At 43.4% G+C, this 17,534-nt stretch overlaps 1 protein-coding gene across 9 annotated transcripts in view; it reads left to right on the top strand.

The window, feature by feature from the left end:
• CAMTA1 (calmodulin binding transcription activator 1) overlaps nucleotides 1-17,534 on the top strand; it is an 877,916-nt gene that overhangs the window by 491,934 nt on the left and 368,448 nt on the right. For all 9 annotated transcript variants that reach the window (XM_034753730.1, XM_034753728.1, XM_034753726.1 and 6 more), the window contains exon 4: nucleotides 12,475-12,546. In XM_034753730.1, the coding sequence (XP_034609621.1) occupies nucleotides 12,475-12,546 (72 nt within the window). The remainder of the gene's footprint in view (nucleotides 1-12,474; nucleotides 12,547-17,534) is intronic.

The following is a 17,534-nucleotide window of genomic DNA, read 5'->3' as shown; positions in this document are numbered from 1 at the left end:
TATTCCAGATGAGGTCTCACCAGTGCCTTGTATAATGGTACTAACACCACCTTATCTTTACTGGAAATACCTCGCCTGATGCATCCCAAGACCGCATTAGCTTTTTTCACGGCCATATCACATTGGCGGCTCATAGTCATCCTGTGATCAACCAATACTCCGAGGTCCTTCTCCTCCTCTGTTACTTCCAACTGATGTGTCCCCAATTTATAACCAAAATTCTTGTTATTAATTCCTAAATGCATGACCTTGCACTTTTATCTTCCTATCCCGGTCCTTCTCTGTATTAGCAATACCTCCCAGCTTTGTGTCATCCGCAAACTTTATTAGCACATTCCCACTTTTTGTGCCATGGTCAGTAATAAAAAGATTAGATAAGATTGGTCCCAAAACCAATCCCTGAGGAACTCCACTAGTAACCTCCTTCCAGCCTGACAGTTCACCTTTCAGTATGACCCTTTGTAGTCTCCCCTTTAATCAGTTCCTTATCCACCTTTCAATTTTCATATTGATCCCCATCTTTTCCAATTTAGCTAATAATTCCCCATGTGCAACCATATCAAATGCCTTACTGTAGATATCTTTGTAGATACCTTTCATCTAAGGATCTCAAAATGCTTTACAAATGTTAATGAATGTCACCTCATAACACTTAGGTGATGTAGGTGTTTCACCTGCTGTATAACCCATAGTACTTCTAGCAGCATCTAGATGTTCCTTGAAGAGCTCCATTTCAAGTAGTGACCCAACCCTACTTGTGAGATCTAGTGGGATCACAGCGCAGGGACAACATTGCTGCACGCAGATAGACTCTCACAACATGAGTATTACCTTAAATTCCTCAAGCGGGTTTTTCGGAGCTGCACACTTTTCTTATAACAAATTGCATATTGTTTTAGATTGTATCAATGAATCCCATGAGGAATTTGCAAAATAATTGTCTGGTTAAGGAGATTCAGAAGAGAATAAGGAGATAAGCAGAACAGTAAGCCTGAACACTGCCAAACTATGCCCTTTTAACCGGGAACTCATGCTATCTAAGCATCTTAGAGCCCACTTAGAAGGAAATACTGTGGTTCAGGAAATTTCTAATATAAGTCATAAGCAACTTCATTTTAAGTTATAGGGATGTATTTTCTTCTGCCAGTTTCTGTGCTGTTTTCGGAACAATTTAAGATTATCTATTAAATGTAACCTAGATTCTGGTGCGTTGATCAATGAACAGACTAATATTCAGAATACTCTGATCACTGAGCACCTAAGGCTAAATCAAACTGGAATCCATTTAGTTAAAATTAATTTTAAAGCAATTCACTACTTAATGAATTCTATAGCCCCATCTTTTGGTGAAGGAATGGGATTTTAATTGGTTTGTCTAATCTCAGGTTAATATTAACCAATTTTTTTGACTAAGCAGGTACCACACATGATAATTTAAGACCTCTGTCTGTATTGAAGGCAGTGACAGAACGAAGGTTGGCTTTCTGTATGTGGAATTGCTCTATGACCTTTGCTACTAACCTAATGCCACTGAAAAATAAATGCCACCTGTGATACTTCAGCTTAAATGTAGAGGTTTTTCTTTTGTGAAGTCTCTTTCCGTTTACATCCTTCATTTGGCTTCAATTACATGAAAATAGAAGCTAAACCCATAAATATTTCCAGCCTTTGCATTTCTGCAAAATACAACAGAAGGGGGAATAAGCTACGAATCCATTGTGGAGGTCTCACTTCTGACCTTGTGATCGGGGACAAGGCATTTCAACCGCTAGTTGGGGATCTGAGTGCAGGATCATAATCTCTCTGGCCAGAATTGGAGCTACAGTGCCTTAATCTATAGCAATTCGTAAAAGAAGAAACACGGTGCTCCGTGTGTTAGCTTTCCCAAATATTCCACCAGTGTCCACCTAATGAAAGTTAAGAAACTTCCCACATAGGGCATCCAGAGACTGTACCATGTTTAAGGAGCAATTCTTTGAAGTTACCTGATGCTGACAGTGCAATTTAGATATTGTGATAATTGGCAATTTAGAAATACCTGAGATTATGTATCTAGTGGGAGGCAAAGTAGTCTTGTTCACCACTTACTTGGTATCTACTATTCACTGATTCCATACACACGGATTATGATGAAGTGGGAATGTTCTTAATGTGGTCTTTGAATACTGAGTGGGGGGAGTATTGACCTGGGAAGGTTGCAGGGGAGTTTTGCTGGGACTGTCTCCATTGGGGATGGGAGACTGGCCTTGAGGGAGGATACCTGAGCACGTAACATGAGAACCCAGGAGGGGGGTTGGAGGCCAGGTAACACCTCTGCCCGGGAAACTGGACAAAGGCTGGGGGAAGAGCCGGGGGGGGGGGGAGTGAGACGGCTGGAGGGAGTTTCAGTTTGGAGCTGGCTGGGGAAATGGAGAAGAGCCAGATGGGGCCCTGGCCTCCCTGCCTCTCTCCCTCCCCTCGCCCCCCCCAAGATGGACTTGACTGACTGGGTCCTGTTGTCTGTACCTGCAAGACCTGTCTTGGACTGCGTTCCTGTCGTCTAAATAAACCTTCTGTTCTACTGGCTGGCTGAGAGTCATGGTGAATCGCAGGAAGCCAGGGGTGCAGGGCCTTGTCTCCCCCAACTCCATGACACGGATTTATCCCTAGAAAAAGACCTGCCACTGATATATTGCAATAATGAAGCCTTTGAATCTTGAAGATGAAGCATTACTACAAAGCAGATCCTGAGCATTACAAAGAGCAGCTCTATCCCAAATGGGAAGTGCAGGAGCGGCTGCCCTCCTTACATAAGAGCAAATTGTTCTGTGTGTTGTGCTACTGCATTACATGCTCCTTGTTATGGGACAGGAATGGAGTTTGGGGCCAGCAAGTATCTAGGGGCACATCCGGCCTGGTGCCAGCCCATCCGCAGGTAAGCAAACCCTGGGCCAAATTAGCATGTTTGGTCATGTCAGGTCTGGGCCAGGTTAGTATCAGTTGCCTGCAGAGCCTGGGACCAGTTAGCAGACATGCAGGGCCAAGTTAGTGCTAGTGCGTGTGTGGCCTTGGCCTAGTTCACATCAGCAATCTTTGGAGCCTGTGCCTGGCTGAGTTGATGAGTTGCTTGGCAACCATTTACCATTGGCAGGTACACAAGGCCTAAGCCAGGTTAGTGTCAGTGAGCATGTGGTGCTTGGGCCTGGTTGGAGTTAGTGGGTCCTGGACTGGAATAATGTCAACAGTGGGGTGGTGGGACTGTCACTTAGTTAACACTAGGGAGCGGATGCTAGTTCCCAATAGCAGGGCCCATGTCTGGTTAGTATCAGCTGGCACACAAGGCCTGGCCTAGATATGGAGGTGGGCCTCAATCAATGTTGGTGGGCATTCAGAGCATGTGAGCACTGTAATTAAAAACTTGCGGCTAGCCTTTGTCAGCGGACTTAGACTCATGGGGGTTGGGCAGGGCTGTTTACTGGTGGTGTAGACATTCGGACTTGGGCAGGAGCCCGGGCTCCCGAACCCCATGAGTGGGAAGGGTCCCAGAGCTCAGGCTCCTGCCTGAGCCCAAATGTCTACACCACAATTAATCAGCCCCATAGGTTGAGCTCCCAAACCCAAATCAGTTGACACGGGCCAGCCACAGGTGTTTAATTGCAGTGTAGACATACCCTTAGAGCCCACGTAGCACTGATCAGTATCCTTGTGTCAGTGGGCATGTGGGGCCTGGATTTGGTGCCCATAAGGTTATCACAGCACTATAAGGGGTCTGAATAAATTGTTTGCATTGCCACCATAGAGTTATAACAATTTCTAATTCTCAGGCTTCTCAGGAAATATTGATTGTTAAATTATTGCCTGGAAACTTTTTGGGACACCTCAATTTTTTCCCCACCTGATAGGTAGGGTGACCAGATGTCCCGATTTTATAGGGACAGTCCCGATTTTTTGGGCTTTTTCTTATATAGGCTCCTGTTACCCCCCCCCACCCCCTGTTCTGATTTTTCACACTTGCTGTCTGGTCACCCTACTGATAGGCTACCGCCTGAAATGAGAAGACCAATTCTGAGTCAGCATAATGATATCTTAAAAACCTTTTAATACAACATGAGCCTGCAATGCATCCCAGAATCTCTGTTGGAGATTATCCTAAATAAACAGTGTCTGTTTTTCTCCCATTCTAAATGGTGGGATTAAAATGCTAAAATGTTTAGCTTTTCTTTGGATTATTTTCTTAGAGTTGGGTTGGGTTAAATTTGTTTTTTGGGGAATTTGTTCATTTCTCATTTTTTGTCAAATTTACCCTTGACATATTTGAAAACCTTGTTAATCTTCAGCATTTGTATTTTTAAAATAACTATATGGTGGAAACTAGCAGCCCATAAAATCCTTTTTAATTCGAGTCGACCTTGTGAGTGATGATCTTGCACAGAAGAAACAACAGCCAGCCTCTTAGTACATTCACTGATAAGCATGCGTTTTTAATGCACACCTGAACCTGGGTTTTCCTTCGCACTAATCCTGTTATGGGGCATGCTAATGAGGCCAAGCCTGGCAATCTTATTGTTTGCAAAGTATTTTCTTAGTTTCTGAAGGTTCCTGCGATGCTGAAGGATTATAAATCAAGATTTGTGAAACCTTTTGTATTGGGATAAAATGGTCAATTCCTCTATTAGAGAGATTATGCAAAGAGAGAATATGTCACGGTGCAGGGTGCTATCCAGGTTTTATTGCCATGTAGATTGGAGAACCGGCATTACTCAGGCATAATAGAGTGCTAAGTAAATTATTCGGGGCACCCAAACAAGTGCAGATAAAACCTGGATTCCACCCCTCTCCGTAACATTAGTAGTTATGCCGTGATATCCATATCTGGGAGAAAAAGATATTAAAGACAATTTGAACAAGATCTAATGATAGGATTTTGTAATACCCATTTGCTTGTGTCTTAGTTAATATAAGTTTAAAATATTACTGAGTTTTACCATATTTAGGGACAGTTTTACAGATGGAAAGAAATTTTAAAATCAAGAAAAACAAATATAACCTGAAAGTTTTCTTTAATAGAAAATAGTTGAGCAACTTCCATGCTACAGCCCCCCTTTTTAAAGCACAGTAACCCAACAACAACCCCTTCAGGGACCACTTAGCCCCCACTTTTCACAGAGCAGACCCCTGAGAATGGAGCCACCTGGAAACCTTACATCTCCAATGCTCTGGGGCACCTACTTGGACTGTTCCCATAGTGCTTGATATATTTCTGCTGGAGCTGAGTAAAATGCCAGTGGAACTGAATCTGCCACAGGAAGAGTTTTTATCTTCTTAAAACCAAAGAACATAATTCAGTGTGAACAGAATTCCCATTTGGTCCAGTCTTGCTTTCTAGATTCCCCTGAACTAAGTTCAGGAATGGAAATACCAAAGGAAATGTTTGAGAGAGGCAGTGCTTCTGCCATGAATCTGCTCAAGCAGGGAACTACCATTCCCATCAATGCTCTGACTACTGATTTATGATCCTCCAGGGTAGACATGAAGGCACATCCCCTTGCCCAGCCCAAATAGCAGGGAGTGAGCAGCAGGGCCGGCTCCAGGGTTTTGGCTGCCCCAAGCAGTCAAAAAAACCAAAAACAAAAAACCCCCCCGCAATCGCGATCTGCGGCGGCAATTCGGCAGAAGGTCCTTCGCTCCGAGCAGGAATGAGGGACCATCCGCTGAATTGCCGCTGAATAGCTGGACCTGCCGCCCCTCTCCGGAGTGGCTGCCCCCAGCACCTCTTGCCAAGCTGGTGCCTGGAGCCGGCCCTGGTGAGCAGGAACTCTGTGGGAAGACCTTGACCCAGGAACTAATCTGGCACTTGGTGAAGCAGTGGCGGCATGGCAAACCAGGAACACCAGGGAAGGTGGATGCACAGGGGAACCGCCAGGAAACTGTCTATTCTATTTTATTCTATTCTGTATTAGTTTGTATACCATATATCTGAGCATCTTCCAGTAGTGCAGTAAGCAACATGACTACACGCTTGTCACATGTTGTTTTTCTCATCCTCTCCCCAGAAGGAGAAGTCTGTGCATTGGAATGTCTTGTTTAGGTATGGTTTTATTATGATGATGTCATTATTAAATAAACTCTACCTGTTGCTGTGTGTTTAGAGACGGTAAGGTTAAAGAAACATACTTTGCACTGGGAGCGGAAAGGGGTGTGATTTGTGATGGCCCGGAGTTCCTGAGGGAGTTCATTCCGCAGTCTTGGACTGCACCTGGAGAAGGTTCTGTCTTCCACACAGATGAGCTTTACAGTCTTTGTCCTTGACCTGCCAACAGTCTTTTAGGTATCTTGGGCCCAGGCCATGGAGTGCTTTGAAGTTAAGGACTGAGACCTTGAATTTCATTCGCAATTCAATGGGAAGCCAGTGTAGAGTGGAGGTGTGATGTACTTTGTGTTACCGAGGAGAGACACTGCAGGGTTTTATACTAGTTGGAGTTTCTTAAGCACTGCAGGCTTCATGCGCAGGTATATCACATTTCTGTAGTCCAGCTGAAAGGTGACGAAGGCATGAATATCTGATACCAGGTCTTCATCCACCAGGATGGGGCAGAGTGTCACTGCTGGACATCGCTGCCAGTTTCAAGCCTTTGCAGGACTTGTGGAGAAGCAGCAGAGACGGGGCAGGGAGCCACTGTGGAGTGGTCCCTATCGGACACACCACTAACTGATCCTGGACAGGAAACCTCCAAGTTCCCATTTGCTTTTAATAGAAGACTGGATTAAAGAGGGCATCCCAAGCAGTAGGCCTGTAGAGCCCTAACCCTCAACTGGAGTGCTCCCCAGGGGCCCAAACAAGAAATGTTATTTTTCACTTTGAGTTGTAACTGTTTAAGCTACTATTCCTAGGGTATTTGAACCTTCCCCTTTCTTGCCAGCCATAGTAAAATACCATTTTACTTTAGCCATGTGTCTGAGTGGTTAGTGGGACCCACCAGGGTGGCAGTGTAATTTGCCCAGCTGGTGAATTTGGTTGGCAGGGTTTAGGGGTAAGGTGCCATAGTGACAAGGTGTCAGAGGACTACTTGGTGGGCAGAAATTAACAACCCTGTTGACTGATGTTTTACCCCTGAGCCCCGAGAGTGGAAATAGGCCCGTGGAAGCAGAGAGCTATGGCAGCCAATCTTCATGCCTGAAGCATAGAGAGGGGGTGGCCAAGGCTGTGCCAGCTGGATCAGCCATTTTGAATGAGCTGCCCGACTAGATGGCTGGAATGAGGCCACCAAGCTGGATTTTTGGCCCGCTGCTGCAAGGCAAAGCCCAGGAGGTGTTTGAAAGATGGACACACGATTCCCAAGGCAAATACACCTCTGTCAAGGCTGCCCTGCAAAACTCTGTGGATCAAACCACAGATGCAGAGTGGAACTGAGCAGCCTTCAATGGCTGGACACAATGAAAAGGAGACTCTCTCAGCGATTTTGGCCGTTTACCGATGCCTCACCACTTCCCAGACTGCGAAGACTAAATGCAGGATTCAGTGGCCCATACGGCTGGGAGAGAGATCTGGGTAGCACATTAGAAGGAGAAACCTGAAGAACTGGAAGAGGCCATTAGGGTTGCTGCAGAGCTAGAACTAGCCATAAAAGCAGCAGAAGGAGGGGGCCCAGGTGCACGGCACTGAACTGGAAGTTACTGCTGCTACAAGAAAACAGGAATCAGACTTCGGAGAACTGACGGCGGGCATGAGAATGATGCAATGTGTTCTTAACCAGCTGAAAGCAGAAAGGGAGCCCTCTAATCCTGAAAAAACTGGTGGAGAAGACAGGGACATAGGAAGCAATTAACTGTGACTGACAGACAACTTCTGGTAGAAATGCCCACAGCAGGATAGCTCCTGGAGGCAGGGAAACAATCAAGGGAAAGAGCCAAGGCCAGGCCCCTGTCTGCAGATCAGTAAGCTCAAAATGAGAGAGACTAGCAGCCAATAAGCTTGGGCCCAAACTCTAGACCATGGGCGAGATCAGTGGACGTGCATGTACAAGTCTGGTAGACTCTGGGGCACAGGCTTCTATTGCACACTCATGATTGTGGGATTCGGTCACTAAGACAGACTGGGGTGGTCCAGGTTGCAAACCAAATTCAGCTCAAAATCATGAGAATATGGCAGGTGCTGGTGTGTTGGAGCCGCTGGGTGGAGCCTTCTACCGTCACTAGAACTTCTGGGGTGAAGGAGCCTGAAAGAGAGAGAAGAGGCAACTATTTAAAAAGGAATTAAAAATAAGCCCTGTAAAGAACCTGATAACTTACTCAGTTCTGATATTTATTTCACCATTATAGAGATGATGCAAATGTTCAGCGGGTGAATTTGCTGTCTCTTAGTCCTTTAGTTTATGTCATCCAAATGTTGCTAATATTTACATGGGACTGCTCATTTTAAAATATTTATAACATATAGTTTCTAACAGTTTTAATATTTAAAATGTTTTGGCACTAAAGGGAGCTAAGCTTGTTTGCCAAAACCGTTAAAAGAACCCAAAGTGTAGTAACCAAAATCCAGGCGTCTGCAGCATTTGTGCTGTCTTCTCAGCTATTGTCATTCTTTGTAATCTTGGTGCAAAATCCCTCCCTTTAAACATAGCCAATCTATACATATGTATGTAGCTATTATTCATACCTTGATGTCTGAACTGTAGCTGGAAGGCAGAAGCCAGTGCTAATTCTGTTGTATAGATCATCTGTCACTGAATACCACATCCCTTCTTCTCCCACCTGGCATGCACTCACATCAGTTCCTTCTCAGGATTTGAGTGCTTTGCTGTTACAGCCTTCTTTTCTCTAACACAACATTGCACAGGGCAGAAATCCTATTTTTCATTAATTGTTGAGAAATTAGGACTAGGAAAATTTGGAACAAAGCTATATGCTGGGAAGTCTCATGTTGCCAATTGTAGTTAAAGATAGATATTTACATGCAGCATGGCAGGAGCACAGTTCTATGGGTCAATATGGTTTCTTTTAAATTTTAGTGAGCCAGTATGGATTCTTCTAAATTAATCCCGTTTCGGTTCTTCGTCTCAACCAAGGATATAAACCAGGATTTATTTGCAAATGAAAAGAGATACCATTCAAGCTCATTATCTCCTTATATCAAATGAATCAATAGACTGAACTGGGGACTCTTCTACTCATTGGACAGTGGGACACACTTTGGGCCCAATCCTACAAGTTGCTGAGTACCCCTCCACTCCCATGACTCCATAGGGTACTCAGCAACTGCAGGAGCAAGGCACGGTTAGCCTGTTAAACTAATCCTACAGAAATTCTAGTTCTCATTTTGTGTGTCCCATTAAAGGGCCTTGGGTTTTCCCCAGATGTTAGATGTGTTAAAGAGAGTACTGTAAAGCACTTGGTCTCTTCTTGATGTTCATAAAAACCTTCCCATGTTATTGGCATCAGGCAGAATGAGCTTTATGGTCTTAATGAACAGACAGTTGCATTTTCTGTTCATGTGTCAGTGAGATGGGCTAAGTGTCAGGGAAGCTGGAGCTTAGAGACAGGGCAGGGAATGTTCAACAGTATTTTTCAGTTCAAGAAGATGTGATATTCTCTAACGCTGCTGATTTACTCCCCTTTGGTTGGTATATTTATTTCAGACTGAAATAAGATCCTGCTTGCCTTTTGTATGCAATTTCAGCACCATCCTCCCGCAAAACACAGCACCACAGAGGTGACTTTGAATATCTGCTGTAAAGAGGAAACTCTTCCTTGCCCTGACATTGCATTAAAGGGAAGCTGACAGGCTTTTATTCTCCTATCTTAAAGTTTCTTCTCATTTGATGGGAAATGTTCGCTGGATTCTAAATATCTCATTGTTGGATGACTCCATCACTGAGTAAATAAAAAGAACAGCCCGAGGGTTAGTATCCCCTACGAAAACAATATGGTGTGCTCCTCAGCAGGGTCAGCATCATTAAATAACCAACAGATGCTATTTCAGCCAAGTTTCAATCTCACTTCTGGGAGTAGTGGTGGAAACCATTTTTTCTCCTTTTTCTCCTTTTATACTAGCAGTAAAACTATTTTCATTACCTGTGTGAGGGGGCTCTTGCTGACAAGAGTTTCCCACTGTAAACTGGGCTAACCTCAATGAGTCTCAGTTCCTTATATGATGGGGACTATTAACCCTCAGATGTGAGAGTTAATTAGTTAACATTTATCCAGCACTTGGAAGAAGTAAAGTGGTGTATAATGGCCAAGTATTATTCTAGTCAACACAATCTGTAGAATAAAATGCAAAAATTAAAAATTAGTTTAAAAAAATCCACGACCAGGAGAAATTGGATTGTTCCCTCCCCTCCCCCTTTAGTTGTAGAAATACTGATACTGCTGAGAGGCACATGACCACTCAAGGGAAAATAGCTCATGAAATCTGCAAGCAGGTTGGTCAGTGGATGCAATCTACCATTTAAGGGAAAATGTCACAACAAGAATCTTCTTCAGTAGGAGGGAGTGTAATATCATACTCCCTCTCTCCATTAAAAGCCAAAGACGCCAGAAAAGAATATTGCTTTCTTAATAAATACAGTTTGGACAGGAATTGTACAGGGATCTTTGAAATTAATTCAGCTTTGGTTGGTTAGTTGGTTTGTCCTGGGTTTAGCTCACAACTGACAGCAATGTTAAAAGTTCTAGCGTATTGGAAATCTGATTTTCTTGCAACCAAAATCCCTTAGCCTCATTGATTCCCATTCCCATACAAGTAAGATTCAAATCAACTTCATTAACAAAATGTCATTTTGGCATTTTATGTGTAAAATAACGTATTGTGAAATTTTTAAAGCCAAATCCATTGATTTTTTTCTGTGGGATATGTTATGAAGGAGAGTTTAAAAAAAGAATAATCTTGAAACAAAAGATGGAAAAATACAGACCAAACCAGCTTCTTTGTTGCATGCCTGGAGTCATGGTAATACAGTGCAGTGTTATTTGCTCTGACCTTGTCTAGATGTCTGAGCTTTGAGTAAATACAGTAGCTTATCACTTAAGTGGTTATTAGGAGAATCTAGGTAGTTTAATAAGTGGTTTTGAAGGCAATGGCTCCAGCTTTGTGATGCTGATTTAGAAAATCAAGTCATTTGATTTCAGTAACATATCTGGTAATAAGCGTGCATCTCTGAGGGGTTTCTGTGTAGTGGAAGCCAAAGGAAATGGTCATGTAACATTTTTATGTATTTATTGCTTCACTCAACCCTCCCTAGTGCTTTGGGTGCAGGAACAATGTTCAACATAAGGAACCCTCTCAAGTACACGTAACCAAAACCCTCTCTTCACCCCAATCTCCACCTGCCAGCCCTATCCAGACCCTGCACGGAGAAGCACGTCTTGCTGCATGACCTGATGGTTAACAAATGTGGACGTTGGAAAGCCAATGAAGGCAGGAATTGAGCTCTAGCGCCAAGGATCCTCACCTCACCAATGCTGAAATCCTGGCCCAACTGAAGTCAATGGGATTTTACTATTGAGTTCAATGGTCCCAGGATGTCTCCCAAGAACACCCTTCTTCTAGCTCCCTCCTGATTCACCCCGGGGGCCTGTCACATGAGGCTTTAGCGGATCCTCTGGGCCAGTGTGAATTTACATGGCATGTTTTGGCCAGCTTATAGATTCCTGACCAATGGAATTTAGAACTGGAACTGACAACCGACTCAGAGCCCCAGTGAGGTGTTAGCGAGGAGAGCTTGGTGTGAGGTTTGCAGAGGGTTTTTACTTGGCTCTGTTAATTGTAACTGAACGATGCTGTGCCTTCCCTGGCCTCGCTTCAAATTCCCATTTATTGTAGGAACCTGACTGGAATTCTTCTAACAATTGGTTTTTCTCTACAGTTTGGGTGAATTCAGTTCTTATGAAGATGAGGCACGAATAACTTTTCTGTGAGTCAGTCAGTGCAGGCGGATGTAGCACAACCTTTTTATAGAGCACTTTGCACCAGCAGGTCGCTTTCGCATCACCCCCATTTTACAGAGGGGGAACTGATCCACAGATAGTGGAGGTGACTTGCCCAAGGTTACCCAGCAGGCCAGTGGTAGAACCAGAAATAGAGCCCACGTCTCCTGAATCCCAGTCCAGTGCTCTATCCACTACGCCACACTGCCTCCCTAGTTGTCATCTCATGTTGATTGTTTCTACTTGAAATAATCTGAGAATTCTATGCCACAGGTTCTCAAAGTGTAAAGCAGGGAGGGATGTAAAACTCTAGTTTATTAATGCTTTAAACCTGTGTAAATGTTAATGAGGTACCATTCTAAAGTATAGGTGTAATTTGATCTGGTACTCTGTTTTACCAGCAAGATCTATTCAAGGTATTGATTTTAGTAAATACCAACATAACATAGCATATAATGTACTGTAGATACCAGGCCAGTCCCTGGAGCAGGCTTACCTTTCTTCTAACCTTTGGTTACTGTCTGAACAGTGATTTCCTTCAGTAACGCTGTATCTCCTTTTTCTCCCTAGTGCCTATACGGCTGTTATGTCCATTCGTCCATCATCCCCACTTTCCACAGAAGGTGCTACTGGCTTCTTCAGGTAAGGTGACGTGACATGACATTTCGTACTGTGTTTTGTTCTATCGAGATTTGTATGGCTCTGGCTTTCATTGCCTCTAGAAAGTGATCTATAACTTTCTCTGCTCTTTGTCTGAAAGTGACGCGGATGTCTTCAAATTAATAGGTATTTATTCAGAGCTGTGAGATGATTTTTTTTCTCTCGATAACTGTTCAGCAACATAAAGGTGATAACTGTTTAAACATCCCCTACACCCAGAGACAGCTAATGAGAGTGAGATTTCTTAGTGTTTCCTGAAATGAGATGATGTTTTGGACATGAAGCTATTCACAGGCAGTGAGGAGCAAAGAATGCTGACTGCTACATGAATAACGGATGTCACAGGAGCGAAAGAAATCCTATGTTGATGATTAGGTTTTTGTTTGAAAATATTTCAGTGCAGAATATGTGGCAAATCATAGTCCAGGAAAGTGGGGTTCAACCTTTGTCCTAGAACTCCTGTACAGTTTTCAAATATTTCATCTTACTAGTGTATGCTTAGTAAAGTCCCTTGGAAGTTTCAAACTGAATTCTCATCACATTCTTAGAATGTGCAGTGATATTAGTTGGCTGTTAGAGGGTTTTTTAGAACAGTTGGTCTGTGCATGCTGGTTATTTATGGTGGGCTTGCACATGAGTGCTGGATTGTATGTGATAGTCAAGGATTGCTGGCCTTTTTATCCTGGTTCATTATTGTTGGGTTGTTCAGAAGTGCTAGATGGCGCTAATTAATTTTCTTCTTCTTTTTGTGTGTGTTGTGTTGTGTCTTTTAGCAAGTCAGAATAAAGTTAGACAGAGAGGCACGATGCATAGTCAGTGCTTGGCATATCCGATCTGAGTCGCTGCAAACTGCATTGAGCTGGGGTTTGGTATTCGCAAGTTATTAGCCCAGCTGCAGAATTTTTCATTATTGTTGTTATGATGTATAAACACATGCCTTCTAGCAGCTCATTTGATCAGTGTTTGGAAGATCTCAAGCAGCCTTGTAGCAGATTCTCTTCCCTCTCATCCAGTTTTCCCTCCCACAGTTTGCACATAATCTCTGTGCTTTTATAATTGTTTCGTTCAGACCTTTGAACTTCATTTCCCTCCTTTAAATTTGCTTACTATAAATAAGTCAATAGAGTCTGGTAACCGCATAGGATGAAAAAATATCCTTGCAGCCTGAGCCCGTATTCCACCTGCTTGAGACTGCAACCTAAGGTAGCACCAGCTAGATCCATGCTACCGGAAAGAGCTATTGAACACTAGTGGGTTTTACGGTGCATCAGCTCAACAACAGATAATACATAGTGCAGCATTTCCTGTAACTCACAAGGTTTTTGCCTCCTGTAGCTGGAAGGAGCTGCAAAGAAGCCGGTGTTACTGTTGCTTAGCTGAAAGGATAGTGCTTCTGCTTTGAGATCCACAGACCTTCCGTTCATGTCCTTTCAGGGACAGAGACTCACTCACACAGTGCCCTTTGAATATACGTCCGGCGTATGTAGTAGGATACAGCTGGCACTTGGAAGGAAGGGGAGAAGCCTTTTGTTGGTACGGCTAAAGGAGCCATTATAAGGTCGCTGTTCAGTGCACTGGTCTGAACAAATCGCAAACTAAACTTAGTAAGAGTCCAATGTGCCTTAGGCAGCAGACAGCTGTTTGTTTTATTATTTAACTTCCGTCTCTGCTGGTGTCTGTGTGATGGATGATGTGACACAAGAATCCAATTGAAATTCTAAATTCAGTCAGAACTCTGCACAGCACCAGTATTTGCATTCACTTCCCCCTGCTGCGCTTCCTTCTGCGGCACTCTGCTTTCCTTGGGTTACTCAGGTGCTCCCTCCTGGCAAAGAAGGGGCACAGTGGCAAGAGAAGCAGCCAGATCTGTCCCTGACGGCTCTCACCAGGGATGCTCTGGGGGTCTGGTGGGATGGTTCAGTACCTTAGGTTTTCTTCACAGCCCTTTAACTTATTCATCTCTTTTTTTTATCTGCTCCTTTGTTGTTGTTCCCCTGTTTGCCATTCACTCTCTCTTCCCCTTCCCCTAACTCCCAGAAACACAGGGAAATCTGCTGAAAGAAATTGCTGTAAAGAGTGAGCGAAGTAAATGTACGAGAAAAAACCTATAGCTTGAATGTAACAAATGTAAAAAAGACCATTTTCTATTAATGTCTCTGTGTAGAGGCTTACCTCCCATAGTCCAATATAGTGCTAGTGAGCGAAGATATTACAGAGTTTACTCTGTGTTCAGAGGTGCATAGTTGTCAGCCATTCTGTTACTGGTTCTGCACATACCCTGAACCACAGACCGTTCCTGGAATAATTAGCCTCCTCCAGGCAGTCATTGACTCTTCCCCATTAGCACTCACCCTTCCCTCCTTCCAAATCAAATCGCCTGCTGTCCCCAAAGCCTGACAAGTCCAGAGCTCTTCTCTGTCCCATTGCTCCAAAGGGTTTTTATTTTCCCTGTCAGTCTACACCAGCCCTGTGAACCCAACTCCAGTGCTTTGAAGTACCTAAAGCCTTACCAGCTCACTGGAGTCCATTTCTATTTCATGAGCGTTTCATAGCAACTGAACAATCTTGGGGAGGAGTCCTTGTCTTCGAGGAGAAATGCACAGATTAGGAACCTGAATACATCCTTTATCCTGTGCATTGTAGAAAATGACTCAGAATCCCAAGTACAAAACTCCAGTCCAAGATTTATCTGTGACTTTTGCAGGTGGAAGGTGCTAGCTAATGCAAGGTGCTGTAGCATCATACTGTCACACCAAATGGGTAGGGGACTGGGCTCTCCCCGCACATTGTTTGTCGTCTTGAAATAATCATAGCTTCCTCATTAAGGAAGTTAGGGCATGGCGAGTTTGACTGGATCGTGGCCTTATCCCTTTCAAGCACCTCTGGGGCCCTGCAGGATTATTCCATGTCCAATACACTATTCTGTAGTTTTTCTTGTCCAGTGTGAAATGTCTCAAGCCATGAAGCTTCCATCATTGCCTTAGAGAGACTATTTTACACCCTCACAGATCTCACTGTCAGGACATTTTCATTAAGCCCTAATCTACCAGCCTAGACAATTCCTGTTCCCTCTCGGTGTTTGCATCTTTCAGACACTTGTGCACAGTGTGTATGTCCACCGTTACTCACTGTTTGGCCAACCTGTATTGGTTCATGTTTAGCTCCTTTCCTCATAGGTCAGTCCCTCCAGCCCCTTAATCACCGTTCCCATCTTTTTCTGTATTTCCAATACTTTTGTCTGCATATTTCTAGTGCTGAGTTGCCCAGCACTGCAGACAGTATATTCTAGGGGCAGTCTTACCACCACCACATAGAGAAGGGATTCACCTTCTCGGTCACCCAGGAAGCCACTGCGTATGCTACCCAGAATCGCCTTTGTTATTTTGCTGCCCTATCATTAGCAAACTCCTATCCAATTAGCTGTATACGAATACCACAGGTTTCTTTCAGCTTCACTGAGTTTCTCTCTCCCATTCAATAGGGGTGTGTGCTGACTTTTAGACAATCCTTCTTCAATCTGATAATTGATTGGGATTGAAACAAGTGAACTGGAAGTACATTTCTTATTATCCTATTTATAAAATGTGATGCAGTACATTTTGTTGTGAATGTTGTATGCTCTTATTCATAAACAAGGACACATTGTGCCTTCATTGTATAAGGAATAGGAGTTTGTGATTCATTAAAGTATCTTCCAGATATAAATGGGCATCCTTCAATCATGCTCTCAAGGTTGTGCAACTCTGTAAAAGAAAGGAGTTAGCCAAGAATGGATGACCCTCATTCTAATAGCTACACAACGCTTCTCTTTAGCTCCAGGATGAATACAGGGACAAGCAAGATCAGAAAGAGAGAGATGTTATGATGCCAAGAGAAACTTTGATGAGTTGAGCCCTTTTTATCCCTATTTCAAAGTTATGACAAGGAAGTTGTTTTTGGGTTGGAATGTAAATGACTCCATAGCACTCCTACACCTCATTCATCATTTCAGATTTTTAACCAATAGGCAAATATGTTTTCAGATTTGGAGGCCAAAAGTTAGGTGTCTAAATCCTGAATAACTGGCCTGATTTTCAGAGAGGCCAAGCACCTGACTTCTGTTGCAGGTCAGCAACCCTGAAAATCAGGCCCCAGAATAGGGTGTTCATGTGGAGTTAGTTGCCTGTCTTTAGGTTGCTGACAACGTTGGCGTCCTCCTCAGACAGTTCTTACATTTCCATACTGATAGAAACCAACCGTTCATAACTGTGCAGCCATCTTCCTTTCTATGTAGGTGTTGGGCTTCTCTCAATCTACAGATGGGATCATTGCCACTAGAACAGTTGGTTTAAATGGGAAATTAGATAAACGGCAAACATGACTATCCCTGCTCTTCAAGTTTAAACATAGTAACTTATCTCTCTGTTAACTTTGATTGTAAGGATACTGCCAAAAGTTCCCCAATTTTTCATTTCTATTGGGAAGTTTCTTCTCCAGTTCTGCTGCTTCTTCAGAAGGGCTTGATGCTGTTTTCCATAAAGCCAGGTGCCTGCACACAAATAGTAAATCTCATAGTGAAAGAAAACTTACTTAAACTAAGTATCTTTTTAACCTTCATCACATGCTTTGAAATAAACAGATATCGATGATAAGGACTTGATGGCTTAACAGGACTGGGAATAGGATACAAAACTTTTCATTTCTAGTTCACAGGTTTAAATATGGTACAAGATGGTAGCAATAAGTCAAATACAAAACAGTGGGCAACACACATATGGGCTAAAGGAATATAAGAACTGCCATACTGGTCAGACCAATGGTCCATCTAGCCAAGTATCCTGGCTATTACAGTGGCCAGTACCAGAGCTTCAGGGGATAGGGGGAACTGTCCAGAGCAGGACAGTTGGAGTGATCCACCCCATCCACCTTAGCCTATAAGGATAGAACAAGAAGCAATGGGCTTAAACTGCAGCAAGGGTATAAGTACAGTA

Source organism: Trachemys scripta, chromosome 19 (genome assembly GCF_013100865.1).
Source record: "Trachemys scripta elegans isolate TJP31775 chromosome 19, CAS_Tse_1.0, whole genome shotgun sequence".
NCBI lineage: Eukaryota > Metazoa > Chordata > Testudines > Emydidae > Trachemys > Trachemys scripta.
Note: the sequence above shows the minus strand (reverse complement) of the source record. Positions and strands in the feature narration are given on the sequence as shown.